The sequence below is a fragment of the Hemicordylus capensis genome, chromosome 3, assembly GCF_027244095.1.
Source record: "Hemicordylus capensis ecotype Gifberg chromosome 3, rHemCap1.1.pri, whole genome shotgun sequence".
NCBI lineage: Eukaryota > Metazoa > Chordata > Lepidosauria > Squamata > Cordylidae > Hemicordylus > Hemicordylus capensis.
Genome location: NC_069659.1, coordinates 110498466 through 110524389, shown reverse-complemented (window position 1 = coordinate 110524389; position 25924 = coordinate 110498466). Strand labels below are relative to the sequence as shown.

At 43.2% G+C, this 25924-nt stretch overlaps 1 protein-coding gene across 3 annotated transcripts in view; it reads left to right on the top strand.

Moving 5' to 3' along the window:
• Positions 1–25924, top strand: part of POLA1 (DNA polymerase alpha 1, catalytic subunit) — a 467466-nt gene that overhangs the window by 17806 nt on the left and 423736 nt on the right. For all 3 annotated transcript variants that reach the window (XR_008320234.1, XM_053312417.1, XM_053312419.1), the window contains exons 9-14: positions 649–817; positions 1118–1296; positions 4333–4445; positions 10838–10954; positions 18748–18822; positions 21596–21734. Coding sequence is in view for 2 of the 3 variants with exons in the window: in XM_053312417.1 (XP_053168392.1) it covers positions 649–817; positions 1118–1296; positions 4333–4445; positions 10838–10954; positions 18748–18822; positions 21596–21734 (792 nt within the window). In the remaining variant the exon portion in view is untranslated. The remainder of the gene's footprint in view (positions 1–648; positions 818–1117; positions 1297–4332; positions 4446–10837; positions 10955–18747; positions 18823–21595; positions 21735–25924) is intronic.

Sequence of the window (25924 nt, the reverse complement as noted above, 5' to 3'; positions counted from 1 at the left end):
TGATTTCCACTGCCATTTTTGAGAAGTTAAGAAACAGCAGGAAACCTTTCTGAGGAGCAGGAAAGGGTTTCCCCTCTTTCCGACTCAGTGCAAATGACAGAAAACCCACTTCTCTCCTAAGCCCTTTTCCTGTGTGTCAGAAAAAGATCTGAGGGAAGAGAGGGGATTGGTGACAACCACAAATAATGGCTGGCTAGTAAGCTAAGCCTAAATTTGTGAATCCCTGTTTTCAGCATAGTGTACTATAGGCTAGTTCAGAAGATGCTTCCCCAGTATCTCAAACTAGCTCCCGCGATTAAGAAGATGGATGTGTGTGAGCATGCCCATCCTGACATTCTCCTGGCATGGTCCATTATCAAGTGAAGGGGTTGTTTGCTCGAACCGCTGCTCTACTGGCAACCCAAATATTAGTTTGAATTTAGTGTTTGGGTTGTGCGTAGAGTGGCTGGTCATATGAGCTCCCATCACAACCATGATAAAGGAAATGTACTGAGAAGACGTCAAGATATCCAGGAAAGATATGAGGATAGCACATCCCTCTTAATCATCTGGGCTAGATTGGCAGCTTGGGGAAAATATTTTTTTTGTTTGAACCAACGCTATGTTAAGGTTCTTATTAACATGTGTCTCTGTGCACACTGCTTATAGAAGATGAACCGGCTATAATGGATTTTGATGATGGGGACTTTGATGAATCTGTGGAGGAAGTGGGAATTTTAGAAACTGCAGAAACAGTTGCATCCTTGAAGGAAGAGCTGAAATCGGAAAAAAGACAAACGCCGCAATTGGAATCTGTAAAAACAGAGTCATATTTTTTGTAAGTATATGTTAGAAAACTTTGAGATTCCCCATTTGGTCTCCATTCTCACATTTTTACTAAGATCTCTTAAAGTCTTAAAAACTGTCTTCAAACAAACAAAAAAGACCTATCTTTAAACAAAAAAAAAAGATTCAAATTCCTCAAAAGATGTTAATTGACTTCCATTAGATGTTTGATGCTGTTAAGAGTTTGTCTTCATGATTCTGAAGAAGAGAGAACTATTTGAATAAGTGGTCATTTCAAACCCAAAGCTTTATCTATCTCTCCCCCCCCCCCCCGCCCCCGATTGCTTTTCAGAAGCCCTTCCATCCCTGAAGTTTCTTGTTGGGACAAAATTGGTAAAAATGAAGATGGGTATCTAGCTTCAGAAATTCAAGTGGATTCCAATCAAATCCCACTAATAAACGGGGAAGATGGAGAACAGGTTTTCAGGTTCTATTGGATGGATGCTTACGAAGATCAGTATAATCAGCCTGGTATGTTTATATGTATAGAAAATATTTGGACTATTTCCCCCCCCTCCTGTCCACTTGACCAAAGTTATAAAGGAGTATTGTTCTTAAAGGAGCTCAGCACCCATTAGTTTTTCCTAAACTGAGTAATCTCCCTGTCCTTTTAATATGACAACTGTCTTTCTTGAAATTGAATAGGCATAGGTCAGAACTATACATTGCAGCCAGCTCACCTCGGGTGTAGCATCAGTACTGGGAAGTTACATCAAGATTAGGCAATCGGACAGTGGGAACTGGGAGGAACTGGGAGGAAATCTTTCTGCCACCTCCAAGTAACTCTACTGTGCAAACAAGCCCTGCTATGGGTGTAGTATTCAATAATACTTACTAAACATAGTTGTTAATAGTTGTTTCTCTGTAAACTGCCCTGAGTCATTTTTGGAAGGGCGGTATAGAAATCGAATTATTATTATTATTATTATTATTATTATTAATAAGAAGAAACTCAAGCCACAGTCAAGAGGAGCCTGGTAGTAGGGAAGTGCATGTAATCTCGGAGCTGCAGTCTGACGCCGGGTGTGTGTGTGTGTGGCTCTTTAAGGGCAGTGAACTTACCCCTCCTGCCGCTTTCCCCCCCGCTGGCACTCCATTATTTTCCGAAATCCATGGGGCAGCAGCGTACCTCCCTGTTGCCCCTTCACCCGTTGTTGGCTGGAAAGGTGGAAGTATAGTCTGCGTGTGTGCCTGCCATTACGCGTGCGCAATGCGTGACTGTGTACACATGCTGTGCAATACCGGGCGCATACGCAGACAATACTTCCGTCTTTCCAACCAACAACGGGGGAAGGGACGGCAGGAAGGTACTCCGCTGCCCTATGGATTTTGGAAAATAATGGAGCACTGGTGGGGGAAAAGTGGCAGGAGGGTTAAGTGCCGCTAACCCCCCGCCCCCGGTGTCAGATAGGTGGAACCACCAGTTTCATGCACATCCCTACCTGGTAAAGCTCCATTTTTATTAAGCCATTTCTGTCTAGATCTTTACTGTAATCTAGTTTAATTTGTATGTACATTAAATTCAACAAGAGGTGAAATTCAGATTAATGGCTGTTTCAGTTCTAGAGCCTAATTGCAAAAAAATAAAATAAAAATCTGTATCTTTGGGCAGTGGTTCTAAATACTAACATGATTTGGTATGCTGACTATACACAACAATTTTGTGATAGTAGATAATGATCACTGAAGCCCTAGTGAAGTCGGTGACTAATATGGGTGGGGGTGGGGCTACTCCCCAAAGACTTTTGTATAGTGTTTCACTTTTATCTTGAATTATGTATGGTGGCTTCTGAATGGTGCATAATTATGAAAAGACTTCTGTTCTTTGATTATGAAAAGAGATCCTGTCATAACTTTTCAAGGATGAATAATAAAGACTGCACCTGGTTTCAATTAGTAGTGTAGGGAAAAATAAATTTTGGCATTACTTTTTGTTTAAAAGAATCATGATCGTTATATCAAATGAGTCATTAACAGTATTAACTGTATTATGTGGAGGAATCATATTACTGCAGGAAGAATATCCCCCCTCCCCATTTTTGTCTTAACGAATGTTTTACTTTGTTTTTATTCTGTTGTAAACCTCCCAGAGACGTAAGTTTTGAGCGGTATAGAAATGTTTTAATAAATAAAATAAATAAAATAAAATAAGAATTAAAATATTGCCTACATACTCAGTTGTTACAGGATAAGGCTGTAAATTTCATATATAAGATAGCATCCTTGTCCTGTATTGTATTTTCACACAGTTGCCACCCACAGTAACTGCCTGCACCTTCCTAGATCCCGCACCTTTGAAGGGAGCCTTGTAAAAATGAATGCCTCCTTGCTGGGGGCAAGGCTCTTTAGTGGAGCCCAGGCGGCAGCAGCAGGGGTGAGAGGTGCAGGAGCCACCTCTGCTTGTGTCATCCAGGCCCTTCTGTCTCTTCCCTAGCAACCTGCCAGGTCAGCAGCCGAGGCAGGCTGGGGGTAGCAGCGGAGGTGGCTCATGATTTTTTCCTAACAATGCTGCTCTTCATGCGCATAGGCACCCAACAGCAGCATCCGTGAAGCCTGCAGAGAGGCTAGCTGAGTGGTGGAGGCAGGGCAGCCTCCATGGAATACTGAGTGAGCCTTTGCCAGTTCATAGAGGCTGATGCCGGGTGTCTGAAAGGGTGAAAAGCAACACTTTAAAAAAGAAATCATGCACTGCTGCTGGCGCTGCCCCCCCCCTCCCCGCTGCCTGCCTTACTGGCTGCTGGCCTGGTGGGAGGTTGGTGGAGAGAGACAGCGGGGCCTGGACACAAGTGGTGGTGGCTCCTGTGTCTCTCGCCCCTGCTGCTGCCCAGACTCCACTAAGGATCTTCTGCTGCCCCACCCACAGCCTGCCTCACTGGTCACATTGTTTCGGAAGAAGGAGAGTGGATCCAGGGGGAGCACGGGGAGGGCAATGGAAGCACCAGGGTTAGAAATTTATGTTTAGCTAGACAGCCTGCACAGACTTGTATCAGGCTGTAGTTAGAATGTATGTTGAACCATTACTGATGGTTTAAAAAAATAAAAATAAAAGTTAGGTTATAACCCATCCTCACAATTTTGAGGAATGAAGTTTTCCCAAATGTTTAATATGCCTCAGACTTCTAAACAAGTTTGCTGCCAAACCACTTCAAAACCTGCTTCCTTTACCTATATTTTGGAGTAATATGGATGCGAAGGGGAAGAAAGAATAAGAATAATTCTGGGAAAGCATAACTTCAAGACCCTTCAGGTACAAAACGATGGCATTTAATACTTTGATGTGTGCTTGCATAGTATAAGACTCTCGAAGCAATCACTTGACTGTGGAGTACTGACTTTCAGCAGATGGAGCTGTCAATTAGACTACAAATTGGAAATCATTTTGTTCCCATGGGTGAATTAGTGTGTTTATTCAGTAATTCTTAGTATTGCAGCTTTTCCATTAGCAGCTGTGCTAAGCGGTTTTGATTAATGCGCATTGTCTGTCTTCACTCTTTTTCTTATCTTTAGGAGTGGTATTTCTCTTTGGTAAAGTGTGGATTGAATCGGTGCAGTCCTATGTGAGTTGTTGTGTGACAGTGAAAAATATTGAGAGAACTATTTACCTACTGCCACGTGAGTCGGTATGTCTTTTATGTTGCCAGTAAAATATTGTCAGTTATAAATGCTCTATGTATAGAAAGATATTCAGGCAAAAGGCATGGTGGCAAATATAATCTGTATTGAAAGCTATCAATCACATATTTATAGAATAAAGTATGAATACATCCTGTATAGTATGGACCAGAACCATAAATAAATAAAAAAAAATCATAGACACATCTCAGTAAACTGCATATAATAAAAGGTAACTAGTTTGCCTGGGCACAGAGCATCTGTGCCCTTAGTTTGGCCTGGCCGCCTCCCCCTCCAGTTGGCCGGTGCAGCATTGCTGGCCGGCCGCCGCCTCCTGCTGGCTCAGCTCCGCCCGCCGGCCTCCTCCTCCCGCTGGCCCGTTTTCTCCCACTTGCCTGTCTCCTTCACTTGGCTGGTGTGGCTCCTCTGGCGGGTCTCCTCCTGCCGACTTGGTTCTGCCGGCCGGCGGCTGCCTCACACCGGCGGGGCTTCGCTCGCCTGACTGGCTGCCTCCTCACACCGGCGGGGCTTCACTCGCCTGACTGGCTGCCTCCTCACGCCGGCGGGGCTTCGCTCGCCTGACTGGCCGCCTCCTGTCTCGTGCGCTCCTCCCCCACATGACCAAATTCCTTCCCGAGCGCAGTCAGGAACTCTCGTGAGGGTGTCACCACTCTTGCAAGAGTTCCGCCACGCATCCCCACGTATGCCCACAGGCACGTCTATGAGAATTAAATATATTATTATTATTATTATTATTTATTTCTTGTTTACACAGTCAGACAGGTGTTATTGACTGGTATGTTTTATCCAGACATCGAGTCCTTCCCAAGGACCTGGGATGCCAGAATTTTATCATCAATACTGTTGGTTATTATAGATATCGTCGCAAAATATAGGCTGTTCCCAGTAAAACTGCTTTTTGTAATTGGCTGATGGTGATTTATGTGGTCCCTATGGTGTTGAGGTGCTCTTCAAGGTCTTTTGGGACTGCACCCAGCGCGCCAATTACCACTGGGATCTTTTTCTGCCACAGCCTTTCAGTTTCAATTTGTAGATCTTTGTATTTGGTGATTTTTTTCTATTTCTTTTTCTTCTATTCTGCTATCCCCTGGTATTGCTATGTCGATTATTTTCACTTGTTTTTCTTTCTTCTCGACTACAGTTATATCTGGTGTATTGTGTGGCAGATGTTTGTCTGTTTGTAGTCGGAAGTCCCATAATATTTTTACATCTTCATTTTCTTCAACTTTTTCAATTTGATGGTCCCACCAATGTTTGGCTACAGGTATCTTGTATTTTTTGCAGATGTTCCAGTATATCATCCCTGCTACCTTGTCATGCCTTTGTTTGTAGTCAGTCTGTGCGATCTTCTTACAACAGCTGATTAGGTGGTCCACTGTTTCATCTGCTTCTTTACAAAGGCGGCACTTGCTGTTTGTGGTTGATTTTTCGACTTTTGCTCTTATTGCATTTGTCCTTAGTGCCTGTTCTTGTGCAGCCAGTATTAAACCCTCTGTTTCTTTCTTCAAGTTGCCATTCTTAAGCCATTGCCAGGTCTTGGTGATGTCTGATTTTCCACTTATATTGTGCAAATATTGACCATGCAAGGGCTTATTTCTCCATTTTTCTGCTCGGTTCTTGACTTGTTCTTTCTTGTAGGCCTGCTTTTTTTCATTGGCGTTGAATAGTTTCTTGTTCTTGACCATTTTAAGTGCATCTTCTTCACTGTCCCTTATATATTCTTCAAGGCCTCTTTTCTCCTCCTCTACTGTTTGATGGACTTGCAGCATTCCTCTTCCACCTGAGCTGCGAGGGAGGTATAGCCTATCGACATCACTGCGGGGGTGCAGAGCATGATTGATGGTCATGATTTTCCTGGTCTTACGATCTAGCGTCTCTAGCTCTGCCTGGGTCCAGTCTATCATTCCTGCAGTGTATCTGATAACAGGTATAGCCCAGGTGTTTATGGCTTGTATGGTGTTCCCGCCATTGAGTTTGGACTTGAGGATTTTTCTAACTCTCCTGATGTATTCACTTCCAATTTTTCTTTTAACTTAAGTGTGTGTGATGTTATCAGCATGGAGAATGCCCAAGTATTTGTAACGTTCTTTCTCTTCCAGGTTCTTGATCTTGCTTCCATTGGGCAGTTCTATTCCTTCTGTTTTTCTTATTTTCCCTCTGTTCATTATTAATGCAGCACACTTGTCTAGTCCAAACTCCATTGCTATATCGCTACTGAATATACGGACAGTGTTTAGCAGTGATTCGATTTCTGACTGGGACTTTCCGTACAACTTCAGATCGTCCATGTACAGCAGATGGTTGATTTGACTTGATGTTTTAGATGTTTGGTATCCGAGGCCTGTTTTGTTTAGTATTTGTGAAAGTGGGGTCATGGTGATTCCAAACAACTGAGGGTATAGTGAGTCCCCTTGGAAAATGCCTCTTCTAATGCTAACCTGTCCAAGTGCCTCGCCATTGATTGTTAACTGTGTACTCCACATGCTTATTGCTTTTTAAATAAATATCTGAATGTTTTTGCTGACACCAGTTGTTTCTAAACATTTTAGTATCCATGTGTGAGGCAATGAATCGAAGGCTTTCTTGTAGTCAATCCATGCAACACTTAGATTTGTTTTTCTTCTCTTGCAGTTTTCTAAAATCATTTTGTCAATCAGCAGATGGTCTTTTGTGCCTCTGGTGTTTGGGCAATTTCCTTTCTGTTCAACTGGAAGCTGTTTGTTAGTTAATAAGTGTTGCATGACTTCATCTGCTATTATTCCAGTTAATTTGAACATGGTTGGCAGGCAGGTGATCGGTCTATAATTACTTGGAACTGCACCTTTTGCTGGGTCTTTCATGATGAGATGAGTTTTCCTAGTTGTTAGCCATTGTTCAATATCGCCGCCTTTCATAATGTAATTGAACTGTTTTGATAGTTGTTTTATGAAGGCTTGTTAGGTGTTTAAGCCAAAAGCCATGCAGTTCATCGTCGCCTGGAACAGTCCAATTTTTAATTTTCTTTGCTCTTTCACTTATTAATTCTGGTGTTATTATTAGATCTTGCATTTGTTGGTTACATTTTTGACCTCCTTTCATCCAGCCTGCTTTTTTATTATAATCTATTGGATTGTCCCATAATTTCCCCCAGAATTGCACTGTTTCTTCTTTATTTGGTGTTTCTAGGTTTCTTGCAGTTTCTCCTTCTATGCTTTGGTAGAAACGTCTCCGATTCGACTGGAATTGGAGATTCTGCCTGTGTTGTGTAATTCTGGCTTCATATCTGCTAATCTTCTTTGACACTGCTGTTATTTGCTGCTTTATTATTTCCAGGACTTCTCTAATTTTCCTTGAATCTAGGTGGTATTTTTGGATCAGATACTGTTTGGTGTTTTCATTCTTCAGCTTCTTGTCTTTCATATCTTTCAATTTACTAGCATCTGATCTAAGCCTAGAGATTTTATTTTCTAATCTAATCTTCCATTTAGGTGATGTACTGCTTTCTTTTTTGACAGGTCCACTGATCTTATATCCAAGCTCTTGTGTTGTTATTGTTGCTGCACTGTACATTAGTTGGTTTGTTTCTTGCAAATTCTTGGTTGTTATTTCTGCAAGTGCAGCATTGACATCTTTTAATACCTGAGCAAGTTGTTTTTTGGCAACTGTTTTTAGAGCTGGAAGTCGAACCCTGGTGGTTGTTTGGTTCACGTGCTCAGTTATTTTTTGCTTTAGTTCTTGTTGCTTTTCTGTTAAACGGCATTTGGGTTTTTGAGGTGAAGGCAAAGGGGAGGTTGCCTGGTTTTGATTTTGAAGCAGTTCAGCAACAGTGGCATCCTTGATTTCCAACACCTCCTCCACCTGCGCCTGAGCAACTTCTTCAATTGGTGATAATTCTTCTTCCATATCTTGAGCCTGTATTGCTCTTTGCAGTTCTTCCAGCTCAAGTCCTGTGAACACTTTATTTCTTATTATGAATCTTCTCTGGTCTGCTAGCCTTTGTTCTGTTATTTCTGTGTCTAGATGCTTCTCTTTCCAAATTTGGTACATTCTTTTTAAATAACCTCTTCTAGTTGGACTAGACTTGTAATAGCAGATCATTATTTCCTTGTTGGCATTTTTCGTATATTTTTTTCGGTTAAGCGATGTTTCTTCCAGTAACTTTGCTGTCTTCAGCCCTGGTTGCTCAACTGAAGATCCTGAGTCCTGTTGCCCACTTGCCACCAGATGTCCAGGGACTCTTGCACCTGGCGCGGTCCTTGTTGACCCGGGCGACGACTGATCCGGTATAGATTTATTAAAGTTAGGTCTCACCGTATTGTTGATGAGAGAGGCACTCTTTGTCTGGCTCCTCTGGTGAGACCTGTCCAGTATGGTTGGACCTCTGGCATAGCTCTCACCTTCCTCAGAGCACGCAAGCCCCACAACCACGGCAAGGTAGTGCCTCACTGGGGGATGATATTATTATTATTATTTATTATTATTATTATTATTATTATTATTATTATTTAATAATAATAATTCAATTCCTATACTGCCCTTCCAAAAATGGCTCAGGGCGGTTTACAAAGAGAAATAACAAACAAATAAGACGGCTCCCTGTCCCCAAAGTGCTCACATTCTAAAAAGAAACATAAGACACACACCAGCAACAGTCACTGGGGTGGATAGGGCCAGTTACTCTTCCCCTGCTAAATAAAGAGAATCACCACGTTAAAAGGTGCCTCTTTGCCCAGGTAGCAGGGGTATATATAGTTAGCAGGGGTATATAGATATTACACAGTGAGACAATGAAACTATTGAAAACCTTACATGTGGGGATGGTAAAATGGTAGAGGGTATGGAGGTTTCTGTCCAAGTCTCTAGTTTTATTACTCCTATAAAAATGATGTGCAATGTCCACAGATCATTTAGGCGTTCTAGGAACTCTTGCCTGTGAGGTTTCTTAGTTTATATCCAAGATGAAATGACTCCTAAGGGTGGGATCAGATGTCACATGGAACTAAGATTTGTTTTAATTTAGGTTTATCAAAGAAACCTGAAGTGGGACCACAGAGAATCACCTAGTCTTGCTTGCTTTTACCATATCATGGTTTGATTGGGTCTTGCCCATTCTCTTTATCTTCAGTAAGTCACTGGATTCAATCCCAGGCTATTTTGCTCTGCCCTACTGCTGGCAAGACCTTGCTTTGTCAGCTGCTTTCCAGCCATTGGTCTCAGAAAGGGTGCATAACAACCCATAGTACCTTCAGAGGTCTTCTCCTGTTCTTAGAATTCCCTGGCAGTTCTGCTCAACAAGTAGCAAGAGTAGTTGTGGTCCTACCCATCTTCTCTTCCATCTAGTGTTATTCGTCAGAGTTAACAGTTTCCTACCCTCTCAGCTCTATAGCTGTTTTCATCCGAAGCGTACTTTTAAGCTGTGACTCAGTTACACGCATCATTGCTCCTCTTCTCCCGAGGAATCACTTTAACACATTTGTTGTGAAGCCACTATGCAATTTAGGGTGCTTTGATATCGGTGATGGAGAACTCTTTGGACTTAATACAAATGATTTGACTTAAAATTCCTTTATTGATCCCTTTTCTCTTTCTGTCATGATTTGCTTTGGGGTAAAAATCCACTGGGGTACCTTTTGATTTGTTTGTGTCTGTTCATGTGTTTGACAGAAGTTTGTAAACACCTCTGCTTTTAAAAAGGAGAATGATGTTACTAGGCAGAGGATGAAGAATTTACCGAAGAGTTGCTAGGCAGACTGGGGAGGTGTGAATGTTTGGAACTACCACCAATGAGAGATGCTTGTGTTTCTCAGCTTCACTGGGTTAGTGAATCTCTGAATGAAAGGCCTATGAAAGCAAAACAAGGTTGCATGTTTGGACATGACCTTAGACCATGGTCTTGACAAAACAACTTCATATCTGGGGTGCGGATCATGGTTTGGCTGCATGAAATAATCTTAGTTCACCGACACCACTTTGGGCATATAAACTAGCCACAGTATGACAAAATAAACTAGTTCTGTGTGATGTCTGAATCCACCCTAATGTAAGCACTGCATTTTTTTGCATTCCTCCCTTATACACCTTCTTTTTCTCTCTTCCTAATTCACATTCCCAACTCCTCAGCTATTTCTGCCTTAGTTTACTCTGCAATTGCTGTATAAATAATGTTGGGTCTTATAGTTCAAGTGAAGGCTTGACTTCAAGCTCCTTTTGTAAACTGAAGTAGAGTTGTGTTTGCACAAAGATCTCCTCCGTATCCAGAAGGACTATTTTCATAAGTGCAGCTCTCCTTCACTTCATGAAAGGAGTACCTCCATGTGAACAGTTAGGATACAAGCCATAACAAATAGCTTTTCTGACCTATGTAAAAATGATTCCTGTATTTTGTTTTTGTTACTTAAAGCAAGTTGATTTGTCCTCTGGTAAAGAGACACAGAGTCCTGTGACCATGATGAATATCTATGAAGAATTTAATGACCGGATTGCAGTAAAATACAAGATAATGAAGTTCAAGTCCAAGGTTTGTCTTAACATTTTATTTATTAAATTTATATACAGTCTTTCCCTGTATATACACACCTCAGACTGTGCTCAAGGTGGTGAATCTCCTTTCTAGACCTCTTTTTCTAAATATGGAGAGTAGAAATTTTTCAGGCAGGAGAGGTAGTTGACGAGAAAGGTTATACAGTTGTCTTGTGTGTACATTAGCTGTAATGCTGCACAGCAAATCAGGTAAACTGTAATTTATCTAAATACTTAGTCAGATCCAGGTAATCTAATGTTACAGATGGTATTCTCATGCACAAATTGCATTTATATCTTTTAGTAAAAGTCCTCTTCTTTGTTATTTTGGAAAAATGAATGAGGTATAGTATACCTGGTAGTAAAAGTTTAAGTAGGTTTCTTTAACTAGAGTAGTGGTCACAAGCCAATAGTAAACCTTTCTGTCCTAGCCACTGTTGGTATTTTGTACAACTACATGAGAGATGCAGCAGTGCTCGTTATAGGAAATGACTTGCTGCAGCTTAATGGGCATATCACTTTATGAGAATGCTTGGCTTGATATCAGTACCTAAATATTTAATGCTTTCATAGGATGGATATTGACACTCTAGGATTCAGTAATGTGAAGAGAAAACTGAAGGTCAAAGAAAAGTTGTTATATTTAGATTGCAGGAGAAATGTTTAGAGAGGGCACTTGCTTGTCTTAATTTCTTCAGTTTTCTTGTATAATGAAGTATCCCTACACAAGTGCAGGGATATTGCATTGCCTGATATATTCCTTTGTTAACTATTAGTCCAGTTCAGATGATTATCTAAACCATTGTTTAGATTATCATGAGTAAGACACAATAAGCCTTGGGTTCATATTTCTCCTTTCCTTTTCCTGATGTCATCCTCTGCTTGCATGAGAGGAAGAAAGTTGAAAGCTTGTTTGAACAGACTGTACAGTTTGTAGATTCTATAGAATTTACTTAATTAGAGTTAGTGTTGACATCCTGATTTTATTCTATATCTAGTTAGTTAACAGACCAGTTTCCCCGTTTAATATGTTAAGGGGAACTATAGTTTGTCCTTTTTTCCCCCCTTCTGTGTGTGTGCATGCTTATGCATGTGTCTGATAAACTGCTACGTTTACTCACATAAAACCAACTACAAAAAATGGGGCTAAGGAAATTCCACAATAGTATTTTTTGGGGGAAAGAGTCAAATATCAAAAGTTTTGTAACATGTTTATTTTAGTAGATGCAAAATTGACCTAACAAATTTTCCATATTGCATGTGGAGGAAGAAGAAGAAAGTGAGAAGTGGTGGAACTTTTTCTTCCTTCCCCCACCCTCTGTGGGCTGAATGCCTGTGGGCAGGTGAATCTCAAAGATCTGCATTGAAATCTGTCAAGATCCATAAGAACAGGTAATGTGCCTGCGCAGGACCCTACTGCTAGAATGCCACAGCTCGTTGTGGTAACTGAGTCCTGCCCACATGCCTTCAGCATGCTATTTAAAGGCGGGCCGGGTGCCTGTTCTTCAGTTTTTGGACAACCGCCGTTGCGTTCAGTCCTCAGGCTGTCGCTCCTTGTCGGTTAAGATTTTAAATATCACACTAAATTTATTGGTTTTGACTTGGAAATGGCTTCAGGGATTTGCTGGTGTTTTTTCAGATTTGGAATGGACTTTGACTATGAGTTAGAATATCCCTAAAATGGCTGAGGAGAAATGGAGCTTCAAGAGGTGCACTGGCTTTATTGCCAAGCTTCCCTCAAAAGATCTCCTTGACATGTGCTTAATCTGCCTGAGAAGAGCACAATGTGTCTATGCTTATCTTTCTCAAAGCAGACAATAAAAAATTGAGCCTTGCAGCTTCACGCCGCCACTTATGATGAGGTGCTAAAGGTAAAGTGTGCCGTCAAGTCGATTTCGACTCCTGGCACCCACAGAGCCCTGTGGTTTCGATGTCGATGTCTAAGCCTCCTTCTACAAAACCACAGCCATAGACTTGAGCTTGACGTTGGCATCGTTTCGAATTCCAAAGATCTCTTCTAAGTTGTCTCCTCCTTTGACACTGGAACGTTCGAAGTCAAAACGAAAACAATTGAGATTGGAGGACCTTTCCTTTTCCCAGAGACTAAAGAAATCCAAAACAGTGGATTTAACACCTGCAGACCCTTTCCTCGAAATCCTTGATCTCTGATTTTGGGGCCGACAAACATCACTCGATGGCGAGAACTTCAGCCTCGAAGGAAAAGGACCAACCAGATTGGAAATGTGGAAAGCCCTCGATGTCAACTGCGTGTCGACACTGAGATTGTCGACATGGGGGAGCCTTCTCTTTGTCTCCAGCTCCTACTCCGATAAACTCTTTGCCTCCGACACCTACAGATCAATGTCAGGAGACCCCCTCGATATCAACCAAAATGCTATCGACTCCAAAAGTGCGAGTTCCATTTTCAGCTTTAAACACACAAGTGCTGTCGGCATCGAGGTTGGTGACTCCTTGATGCCAAACCAAGATATCAACTTTCGATATAGAGGAGGAGGACAGGGATGCGGTATTAGATTCTACTATCGCCCACACCTTGCTTTTAATTCTCGATTCACTGACTGCTGCCCATTTTGCAGACTCCTTGCCATGGCATACATGTGGCTTTGCACATTCATTGGTGGTGGGGGTTACACTGGCTTCAGATCCTATGGGGACTAGATCTCCCGGCTTCCTTTATGCAAGGAAGACCAACCCTGGAAGTCTTGGAAGTCTTCCAAGAGGACCAGCCCTGCATGTCTTCACAAACTAAACCATATCTGCCGCTAACTACAGTGGCGACTCCAATTTGTACTGTACACACTCTGGCTGGAGGCAATAATTTAGCCATGCCTTCATAACCTACAATTAAGACTGTCTTGCTGGCCACACAAACAGCTTCCTTGCCCCCTATCAAAGTTACGGCTACACAGACTGTTTTCAAAAGCCTGGAAATTGGGACACAAACACTGAGTATTCCCACTATTGAGACAGACTGGATCCAACCATTCATGTCTTCCTTAATGAGGAGATGAAAGCATATCATCATCATGTTAGGGAAATGGCTAAAGCACTGGGTCTCAGTCTCAAATCTGAACTAGCCACTATTGATGCCCCTGTCTATAGTATTATGACTAGGTCTGAATCAACTCAGTTCGTGGCTCTGCCTGTTCTCCCAGTCATTTTATGGGCTGCACAATGTGCATAGGAGGTAATACACACCTCAACCCCCACATTTAAGTGACTGGATAGGTTGTATCAGGTTCAGGTGAAAGATAGGTTGTATCAGGTTCAGGTGAAGAAAGAATATCTTCTAAAGCATACCGCGCCTAACTCCCTAGTCATTGACTGCATTATTTCATCATCTTCGAAGTCTGGTCACAGACATACTATGCCTGCAGACAAAGAGGGAAGAAAAGAAACTTTTTGGGGAGAAAGATTTATCCTCCTTCCTGCCTATTTGTAAAAATAGTGAACTATTCAGCATGCACAGCAAAATACACCCATGGCTTATGGGAAGATCTACAGAAGGCTCTGGAGGTACTCTCTCCAGAAGAGTTTAATAAGCAGTTCTAGGAAACAGATAAATCAGCGGCACTTACCCGCCAGTAATTCAGAACTGCCAAACAACTGGCTGAGTCTGAATCACATACCTTGGCGGCTGCAATCGCCCTGCGGAGGCACTCTTGGCTTTGCTCCACCAATCTGCAGGGTTATGTGAAAGAAAAAATTGAGGGCTTACCTTTTGATGGTAAGGGCCTTTTTAGTGACTTTAAGGGCCTTTTTAGCAACTCCACAATGGAGAAAAAGGGGGAAAAAAATCTAAATTCACCGCCAAAACCTTCACCGTGTCAACATCTACCTCCTACTACAGCTCCAAATACCGTCCTTATTTGAAACTGGTCCACATTTAGATAACAGGAGCGTTATGATTTTAGGAAGCAGTACCAACCTTACCACAAACACCCTTTTCACAGCAAGGGGAAATAAAATCAACCGCAACATACAAAGTAGACTGAGCCTCAGAAACATCTGTGAGGTTCAGATCCACCCACTGTCACCACTATGATCCTCCTTTCCCCCACCACTAGGGTCCACAACATCTTGGCAAATAAGGGAAAACTCTACTCTCCTGCCAGCGTCCACCATCAAGCTGGCATGCCATGCCCCTGCATGGCACCACGGGGTCCTAAAGATCATATCTTCAGGCTATGCCATAGAGTTCAGAACAATCCTGAGATTTACAGGGATGAGGTTCACTCAACCCTCCCAAGTATTATTGGAGGAAGTGAAGGAGCTTTTAGCCAAAGGGGCCATTGTCCCGGTACAGTGGGTACACAGACGGGAGGGATTTTACTCCCATTACTTCCTGATCCCAGAGAGGGATGGGGGCATATGACCTATCATGGATCTACGGCACCTGAACAAATTTGTCCATGTGCAAAAATTCCTCATGAGAGCATTACAAGAGAGCCCAAAGACGTGTATTTCCACATTGGCATCAGGGTGTTAGGTTCTCAAACAAAGTACGTACTCTTCTCCAAGACTTGGGGATCCAAGTCAATTGTAAAAAAAAAAAAATCCAAACTAGAGCCAGTTAGTGTTCATTGGAGCAGTCCTAGCAACACAAACCAGGAAGGTGTACTTACCTCAGGAATGCTTCCATTGTGTCAGGGACCTGGTTCTCCATTTGCAGCAGCATCCACCTCAACAGGCCTGACTCATTCAAAGGCTCCTAGGTCTTATGGCATCCTGCAACACAGTGGTATGATATGCCCGGTTAAAGATGTGCAAGATCTGGAGCGTGATCTGTTGAATCCATTAGAATGCATAGGCACAGAACTCATTCTAATGCATGTCAACGGATCACTACCAGATCATCAGTTACAGGTGAGCAACCTGTTTATCTGTAGTGTGATCCGTTGAATCCATTAGAATGGGTTCTGCGCCTGCTTATTCTAATGGATATCAACAGATCACTACCAGATCAGTTACAGGTGAGCAACCTGTTTTTACAATGGACGTTTCTCTGCTAGGCTGGGGGGCCCCTCTGAGGAGCACATCAGATTCAGATGGACCCTTCAAGAAACACAATTACATATCAATTTCCTGGAGCTACTGGCTGTCTTCAAAGCAATGAAAGCCTTCCTACCACTTCTACAGGGGAAAGTTGTACAAGTGCAGTTAGACAATACCACTGCACTGGCCTACATCATCTGTCAGGGAGGGACAGTGTCTCAATCTTTGTGTACTCAGTTTACATTTATGGCATTGGTGCATCTGGCATCAAGTTTATCCAATGGCCATCCACATAAAGGGAGTAGACAACATCCTGGCGGACAACTTAAGTCAAGTTTGCCCACAACAACATGAATGGGAAATCAAGTAAGAATACATTCCACCTCTCTGCACAAGTTGGATATGGCCAACCATAGATAGAAAGTCCAGGTCCATACGCATTAGCACTTTAGAAAACACAAAGTGCACTTGTTTTTGCTCCAGGTCAGGTCACAACCCACGATCACTGGGAGACGCCTTCCAGCTGGACTGGCAGCAGGAGATCCTGTATATAGCAATAGCAATAGCACTTACATTTATATACCGCTCTATAGCCGGAGCTCTCTAAGCGGTTTTACAATGATTTAGCATATTGCCCCCAACATTCTGGGTACTCATTTTACCGACCTCGGAAGGATGGAAGGCTGAGTCAACCTTGAGCCCCTGGTCAGGATCGAACTTGTAACCTTCTGGTTACAGGGCGGCAGTTTTACCACTGCGCCACCAGGGGTTTTACCACTGCGCCACCAGTATATGTTCCCTCTACAACCACTGATCAGTCGAGTGGTTGCCTGCCTTCTGACTGCCCCAACAAGGGGTATCCTAGTGACTCCACGGTGGCCAAGACAACCATGATTTTCACAGGTACTCAGACTGTCAAGGAACCACTACCAGAGGTTACCACAAGAGCTAGATCCCTTAACACAGGACAACAGCAGCATACTGCACTCAGACTTTCTCTCACACCACCTAACAGCATTGCAAATCAGCTTTTGAGTAAGATCCTTCTAAACCAAAGGAAGTCTTCCACCAGGCATAATTATAAAGGCAAATGGCTCCAGTTCAAATCCTATGCAAGGATGCATGGTTTTTACCCTACCCAGGCCACAGTCAAGGATGTACTCCTCTACCTGTCTGTTTTAAAATCACAAGGGCTGGCAAATGTATCTTTGAAAGTATATTTAGCAGCGCTATCTTCAAAACATCCAGGCTATGACAGAAATGCTCTCTTTTCACACCCAGATAGTAAAGTTTTTCTAAAAGGCCTTGTGAATTTGTATCCACCCATTTGCACACTCATCAAACCATGGAGCATATCCTTGGTCCTTTCAACTTTGACAGACGTTCCATTTGAACCTATGGGTTCTGCATCTGTCACACTAGTAACTTTGAAAACTGCCTTCCTACTGGTCATAACTACACCTAGTATAAGTGAATTGACAGCTTTGTGGATAGATTTGCCTTACATCAGAATTTATCCTGATAAGGTACTAATGTGTATGGACCTGGACTTTCTACCCAAGGTGGTGTCCGAATTTCACCTCAACCAGGTCATTGTTCTCCCTACGTTCTTCAGGAATCCGTCTACACCTTTAGAATGTGCAATGAACTCCTTGGATGTGCAGAGGGCTCTTTTATATTACTTAGACTGCACCCAGATCCACCAAGCGTCTGTTTGTAGCATTCAGGGGCTCTGGGAGAGGCTCCTGCATTTCCAGCAAAGAATGTCCAGATGGCTAGTTGAGCTTATCCTGCTAGCCTACAAGATACAGAACATTCAACCATCTGAAGCAATCAAGACCCACTCTAACCTACGGTTCATCAGCTGCACACCTATCAGGGGTAACCTTCACGGACATCCGTAAAGAACAACTTGGTCTACGGAGTTGCCTTTTCACCAAGCATTACACTATAGATGTTCACTCTGTGGCTGAGGCGAGCTTCGGGAGAAGTGTTTTGAAGTGGATATTACAGTAGCTACTACTGCACCCTCCTCCATGGAGAGCTAGCTAAACACCCATTCTTATGGATCTCGACAGATCTTGATCCAGATAAACAGGTTGCTCGATTGTAACTATTGATCTGGTAGAGATCTGTTGACATCCATAAGACTCTCCCGGACCACCCCTCTGCAGTAGTGCTATGCTATATGTGTGTATTGAGTGTGCAAGCTATTCTCCTTCAATGATAAACTCACCTAATTCTGGATGATCATCCTCAATGGCAGTTGTCCAAGAACTGAAGAACAGGCACCCAGCCCACCTTTAAACAGCACACTGAAGGCGTGTGGCCGGGGCTTGGTCACCTCAAGCTACAGCATTCTACCACAAGGGTCCTGTGCAGGCACATTAACCATTCTTATGGATGTTGACAGATCTCTACCAGATCAATAGTTACAGGTGAGCAACCTGTTTTTATACAGGATAGCTAAAGACTGAATTGTTGAACTGTCTTTACTGTTTAGATTTTAAACTTGGAACTTTATATAAAAAGCGAAAAAATTGTTCCTTTAAATCAGGGGTGGGGAATCTTGGCCCTCCAGCTGTTGTTGAACTACAACTCCCATCATCCCTGGCCACAAATATTGTGGCTGGGGATGGTGGGAGTTGTAGTTCAAAAACAGCTAGAGGGTCAAGGTTCCCCACCCCTGCTTTAAATGAAGGCAAACTTGCGTTGTACCGCTGCTCTTTATATGCCAATACCTGATGAATATCTCAAAATATGTGTTTTACCTAGAAAGTGGAGAAGAATTATGCTTTTGAGATACCAGATGTTCCTGCAAAATCTGACTACCTGGAAATCAGATACTCGGTGAGTAAATAATACTATACTATTTCTCTGAAGTAGTTATTTTAAATTGAGGGGAAATTTATCTTGATGTTTTATGTGCTTTTAAAAATGAAATATGCAGCTTCTTTTGTTTTGGAAAATTCTATATGCTAAATTCAAAGTTGCTAAAATGGTGCAAATAATTGCTTAGTGTTAGGTTATTGTTAATAAAGTAATAGGTCTCCAAAACTGCTACAGCAAGTGAGGGCAACTAGATTTGCCATAGTATGGTGGGCTTTTTGCTATGTGTCTTCTTCCTTGCTATTCCTTTTTTCTGTTTGTGTTGGAACAGGGTAATACTTGAGGTCCTTACGATTGCTTTGGAAGGAACTTGCTTTTAAGCACTTATTTCCAACTATTTGTGTATTGGACTAGTTTGGAAGTATTGCTACAGGGGAAAGAATACTACTTCTTTCTTTCTCCTTGGTTAATAATAATAATAATAATAATAATAATACTAATATACTTTCCCCCCACATTCTAGAGGCCTAGGGATGGGCTGTAGCTTAGTGGCAGAGTACATGTTTTGCATGTCAGAGGTCTCTGGTTCAGTCCCTGGCATCTTCAGAGCTACTGTTGGTCAGTAGAGACAGTGTTGATCTAGATCAGGCCTGCTCAACTTAGGCCCCCCAGCTGTTTTTGGACTGCAACTCCCATAATCCCCAGCCGCAGTGGCCAATAGCCAGGGTTTATGGGAGTTGTAGGCCAACATCTGCAGGAGGATCTAAGTTGAGCAGCCCTGATCTAGATGAATTAATGGTCTGACTTTATATATGAAAGCTTCATATGTTCATAGGCATATCTAATTGGGAAACTCCCATGAGTTCCAGTAGGTAGCATGAGTGCTGTGTGTTAGGAGAATGCTATATGTGGGTATACCATACAATTACAAAAAAGTTGCATCTATTTTATCACAGGACAATATGGATGGGAATATTCCACCCTTGTGGGCTTGTTTGTTTTGTGGGCCAAAGGTGGGCTTGTTTGTGGTTGGAATAATTAGTTTCTGGGTTCAAATATATGGGACAGTATATACAGTACTTAGAGTAAGCCTCCAAATTTGCAGAACACCATGCACGCATTTTAGTTCACCAGGTACTGTACTTCATAAATTGCCCATCTTTGTGGCTCCTGACCATTTTATAAAGCATCTGGTGGATTGTGTATGGCTCATGCACTTTGAACTATACATGCCTTGCTTAAAGCTGCTTGCCATATTTACCCAAATAGAAGACAACTCTGAATTTAAGATGACCCCCTTAAAGAAATATAAGTTAAATACAGGTTACTAGCTTAATCTGCACAGAGCATCTGCGTGCTAGTACTGCGTGCTGATTGCTCCCCTCACCCCCTGCCACACACCACCTCACCTCAGAGATCTCTCCACCCTCACCTGAGCTTCACTTCTGCTCCTCCACTTCCATCCCCCTCTACCCTTTTGGTCACTGCTCCATCCCTTTACTCCATCCCCCTCACCCCTCTTGGTTATGGCTGCAGCGCAGTGGTGTCTATTGGCCAAGCTGCAGTCCCCTATCCCCAGAAACCTCCCCACCCTCACCCAAGCTCCGCTCCTGCTCCTCCCCACAGGAGCAGCAGCAGCAGTTGACCGGGCCCATCTTTGCTGCCACCACTGCCATGGCCGCATATTCCCTTCAGGCTGCTGACAGGCTGGGGCCCATTCATTGCCTGCCTGCCTTCGTCTGCCAATGGCCTCGGTAGGCCCAAACAGCAGCAGTGGTTGACTAGGCCCTTCCTTGCTGTCACCACCGTGGCCACTCGTTCCTTTCAGGCCGTTGACAGGTTGGGTCCCGTCCCTTTCCCTTCCTTCTTTCTCTCTTTCCCTCTCTTCTTTCCTTCTCCTCCACTTGCTCTTGCCCTTCCTTCTTTCTCTCTTTCCCTCTCTTCTTTCCTTCTCTTCCACTCGCTCTTTCCCTCTGTCTTTCTTTCCCTGCGTTCTCTATCTCTCTCTCCCTTCCTGAGTTAACAGATCTTGTTCATCTTGTTCCATAATATAATTCATACAACAGCAGCCTCCTTCTCCTGAAGGGTCTCCTCCCTCCCTCACAACCCGTCTCTTTGCAGACCCTTGCCCTCTCTCTCTCTCTCTCTCTATCTATCTATCTATCTATCTATCTATCTATCTATCGGAAAACATATGTACAGTATATATGTGGATTTTTTTTTTAAAAAAATTATTATTATCATCATCATTATTTCTCTGTGTAAACTGTCCTGAGCCATTTTTGGAAGGGTGGTATAGAAATCGAATAAATAATAAATAAATATATCTGTCTATCTATCTAAAATTCCTCTCCACTACAATCCAGAACATCTTCTGAGCAGTAACAGTTGCATTCCAACTAACCTTAACCATTACAGGCTCCTCCTCTCTATTTGCATATGGAATCCCCACTGTCCAATCACCATGGTGCTTCTGCTCACAAACTCTCGCAAGAGCTGCCACGCACAGGATTAGCCACGGGTACACCTTAGAGAATTAGATAGATAGATACCTGTATTTTCCCAAAAGGTAAAGGACTTTGAATTCAAGATGATTGACTCTCCCCCACCCACATTTCTAGCATCAAAAAACGTAGTATTGAATTCAGATAAACATAGTACATCATCACCCTTCTTGTAGTTGGTTTTTCTGTTGGTTTTTCATGTAGAACAGCAATAAACAGCCTTTTTCAATTTGGGAAAACTCAGTTCCAACATATAATAAAAGAGCTTTTCAATGTCTTTTAATTCTTAGGCTGAATACCATCAGCTCCCTCAGGACCTGAAAGGAGAGACATTTTCTCATGTATTTGGAACAAACACCTCTAGTCTGGAGCTATTATTGATGAGCAGGAAGATCAAGGGACCAAGCTGGCTAGAAATAAAAAATCCACGTATGTTGTATGGATGTGCAAGTAGAGTGGTGGCGGTCAGGACAATGTTTGATTTGTTTAATAGCTGGCAGCCTGAGTGAAAAGGGGCAATCTCCTGAAATCCAAATTCACGCAGCTTAGATATTCTCAAGTCAAAGTGAAGTGTACTTTTATCGATGATCAGAACTGAACTACTTTTATTTTTTATGTTATTGTTTTAGACCTGGGTGGGACACCAGCTAATGTAAACTTATGAAAACTGCTAATTGCTTCTCTCTGGGCCCAATGCCTCAAAAATGGCACCTGTTGCTCTTATAAAACTATTTGTGTGCACTATGTCTGAGTGGTTCTGTGACTTGCCATAACACCTAAATGTAGAAGACACATCTGAACTTAAGTGTCTGGCCCATATTTAACAAAATAGCTCAGGGCTTGATCTAGCTGAAGCTGGCTGTGACTAAGGCTCATTAAGCCTAAGGCTCATAGGATTCGACTGGATCGGTTTCAGTTTGTGACTCCTGAGGATGTGGACAAGCTGCTTGGAGCGGTGAGGCCTACCACATGTTCTCTTGACCCTTGTCCAACATGGCTTGTTCTATCTAGCAGGAAGGCTGTTGTAGACAGCCTGATGGAAATCATAAATGCTTCTCTGAGGGAGAGTAGGATGCCTCCTTTTCTTAAAGAGGCAATTATCAGACCTCTTCTAAAGAAGCCTGTGTTAGATCCCTCAGATTTGAGCAATTATAGGCCTGTTTCCAACCTCCCATGGCTGGCAAGGTAATTGAGAGGGTGGTGGCCTCTCAGCTCCAGGTGGTCTTGGAGGAAACTGATTATCTAGACCCATTTCAGACTGGTTTTTCGGGCAGGCTACGGGGTGGAGACTGCCTTGGTCGGCCTGATGGATGATCTCCAATTGGCAATTGACAGAGGAAGTGTGACGCTGTTCGTCTTTTTGGATCTCTCGGTGGCTTTCGATACTATCGACCATAGTATCCTTCTGGAACGTCTGAGGGTGTTGGAGGTGGGAGGCACTTTTTTACAGTGGTTTCGCTCCAATCTCTTGGACAGATTCCAGATGGTGTTGATTGGAGACTGTTGCTCTTCGAAATCTGAGCTTAAGTATGGTGTCCCTCAAGGCTCCGTACTTTCTCCAATGCTTTTTAACAACTACATGAAACTGCTGGGAGAGATCATCAGGGGATTTTCAGCTGGGTCTTACCAGTATGCTGATGACACCCAGATCTACTTCCCCATGCTAACTTCTTCAGGAGCTGGCATATCCTCTCTAAATGCCTGCCTAGAAGCAGTAATGGGCTGGATGAGGGAGAATAAACTGAATCTGAATCTGAATGAACTGAAGCTGATAAGACAGAGTACTTATTGTGTGGGGTCAGAACTCCAGAGACGATTTTGATCCCCCTGTTCTAGATGAGGTCATACTTCCCCAAAAGGAACAGGTTCACATTCTGGGAGTACTTCTGGATCCTCACCTCTCCTTGATTTCTCAGGTTGAGGCGGTGGCCAGAGGTGCTTTCTATCAGCTTCGGCTGATACGTCAGCTGCGTCTGTTTCTTGAGATCAGTGACCTCAAAACAGTAGTACATTTGTTGGTAATCTCCAGACTTGACTTTTGTAAGGCGCTCTACATGGGGCTGCCTTTGTACGTAGTCCGGAAACTCCAGTTGGTTTAGAATGCGGCAGCCAGGCTGGTCTCTTGGTGAACTTGGAGATACCACGTTACTCCTTTCCTGATGGAGCTTCACTGGCTGCCAATAGGTTTCCAGGCAAAGCACAAAGTTCTAGTTCTAAATTATGAAGCCCTAAACGGCTTAGGCCCTGGGTATTTAAGAGAGTGTCTTCTTCACTAATGGACCACACCGCTCATTGAGGTCATCATAAAAGGTCTGTCTCGTTTGGTGGCTACACCAACTCGTTTGGTGGCTACACAGAGACTGGCCTTCTCGGTCGCTGCTCCAAGATTGTGGAATGCGCTCCCTGCTGAGATATGATCCTCCCCATCTCTGGCAATTTTTAAAAAACACCTGAACACCCATCTTTTCACCCATGTTTTCCCAGCTTTTACTAACTCTCTCTTTTTTTAATTTTATGGCTGTTTTAATATTGTTGAATTGTTTTAACTTTTATATGTGTGTTAATTGTTTTTATGTTAACCGCCCAGAGACCAAAGTTTGGGTGGTATAGAAGTTTAATAATTAATTAATTAATTAATTAATTAATTAATTAAATTGTAGGGAACAAATTAATTGTCACTAACTTGTAGGTCCCATTGATTTCACTGGGACTTGGTCATGATTAACAGTGCCTTGATGGGAGCCTAAGACTGCAATCCTAAGTGTACTTGTTATGGAACAAGTCCTATTGAAGTGAGTTGGCCTTGATTCTGGGTAAACACTCTTGGGCTCTAACATATTTATATTTATTTTTATTTATTGTTAAATTTATATACCGCCTTTCATTAAAGCAATCCCAAGGCGATTTACAGCAAAAATTTAAACACAAGATGGTAAAAAAGACACAATTAAAATATTAAGTGGGGAAAAAATTAAACAAATCTGATTAAAAATTTAAAACAAAAGCATAAAGGCAATACAGACTATAAAGAGCAGCAGCAGAGAATCAAATAAATGCCTGGGCAAAAAGCCAAGATTTTACACTCTTGTAAAAGCTGCGATGGAGAGCAAGGAGCGAATAGCCACCGGGAGAGCATTCGAGAGTCTGGGGGCAGCAACAGAGAAGGCCCTGTCCCGCATGCACGACAATCGAGCCTCCCTCATTGTCGGCACCCGGAGCAGAGACCCCTCAGATGACCTCGTTTAGCGGGCAGCAACCCTTGGGAGCAGGCAGTCCCTCAGGTATCCTGGGCCCAAACCGTTAAGGGCTTTAAAGGTCAAAACCAGCACCTCGAATTGGACCCAGAAACAAACTGGTAGCCAGTGCAGCTCTTTCAAAATGGGTGTGATGTGCTCCCACCGGGCAGCTCCGGATAAAACCCTAGCTGCCGCACTTTGCACTAGCTGCAGTTTCTGGATATTCTTCAAGGGCAGCCCATGTAGAGTGCGTTACAGTAATCCAGCCTTGACGTGACTAAGGCATGGCTAACTGTGGCCAGATCTGCTTTCTTGAGAAAGGGACGCAGCTGGCGCACTAGCCGAAGCCGTGCAAAGGTACCCCTGGCCACGGCCTCCACCTGAGCTTCCAAAAGCAGAGCTGGGTCCAGTAATACCCCCAAGCTGCGTACTTGCTCCTTCAAGGGGAGTGCAACCCCATCCAGAACCGGTAAAATCTCCTCATCCCGATTGGCTCTCCTACTGACCAACATTACCTCCATCTTGTCCGGATTCTATTTCAGTTTATTAGCCCACATCCAACCCATTACGGCCTCCAGCCCCCGATTCAGGACATCCACCGCCTCCCTAGGATCAGGTGACAAGGAGAGATATTGCTGAGAGTCATCCGCATATTCCTGACGACTCAGTCCAAGTCTCCGGATGACCTCTCCCAGTGGTTCCATGTAGATGTTAAACAGCATGGGGGACAAGACCGAACCCTGCGGGACCCCACAGGCCAATGACCACAGAGCCGAGCAGTAGTCCCCCAGCACCACCCTCTGGACCCTCCCCCAAGAAAGGACCGGAACCACTGCAACGCAGTGCCTCCGATTCCTATACTCGAGAGGCGGCCCAGAAGGATACCATGGTCGATGGTATCGAACGCCGCCGAAAGGTCCAGCAGAACCAACAGGGACGCACTCACGCTGTCTAGTTCCCAGTATAGGTCATCCACTCGAGCGACCAAGGCAGTCTCAGTCCCATATCCGGGGTGGAAGCCAGATTAAAAAGGGTCCAGATAATCTGTATCATCCAAGACCCTCTGCAGCTGGGACGCCACCACATGCTCTATCACTTTGCCCAAAAAGGGCAGGTTAGAGACCGGTCTATAGTTGTCCAGGTTGGAGGAATCAACCTCCATTCATTCTTCATATGTATTTGAGCTAGTAATCTGAAACACACAATGCAGAATTAAAAGTGTACTTTTTAAAAAGGCGCTAAATCCCTGCTAGCTGAGCAAAGAGACACTTTTTAAAGTGGTGATTTACTTATATTTAGCAGGGGGAGAGCAACTGGCCCTATCCAACGCCAGCACAGCATCTCTCCAGTGGCTGTTGCTGGTGTCTACCTTATGTTTCTTTT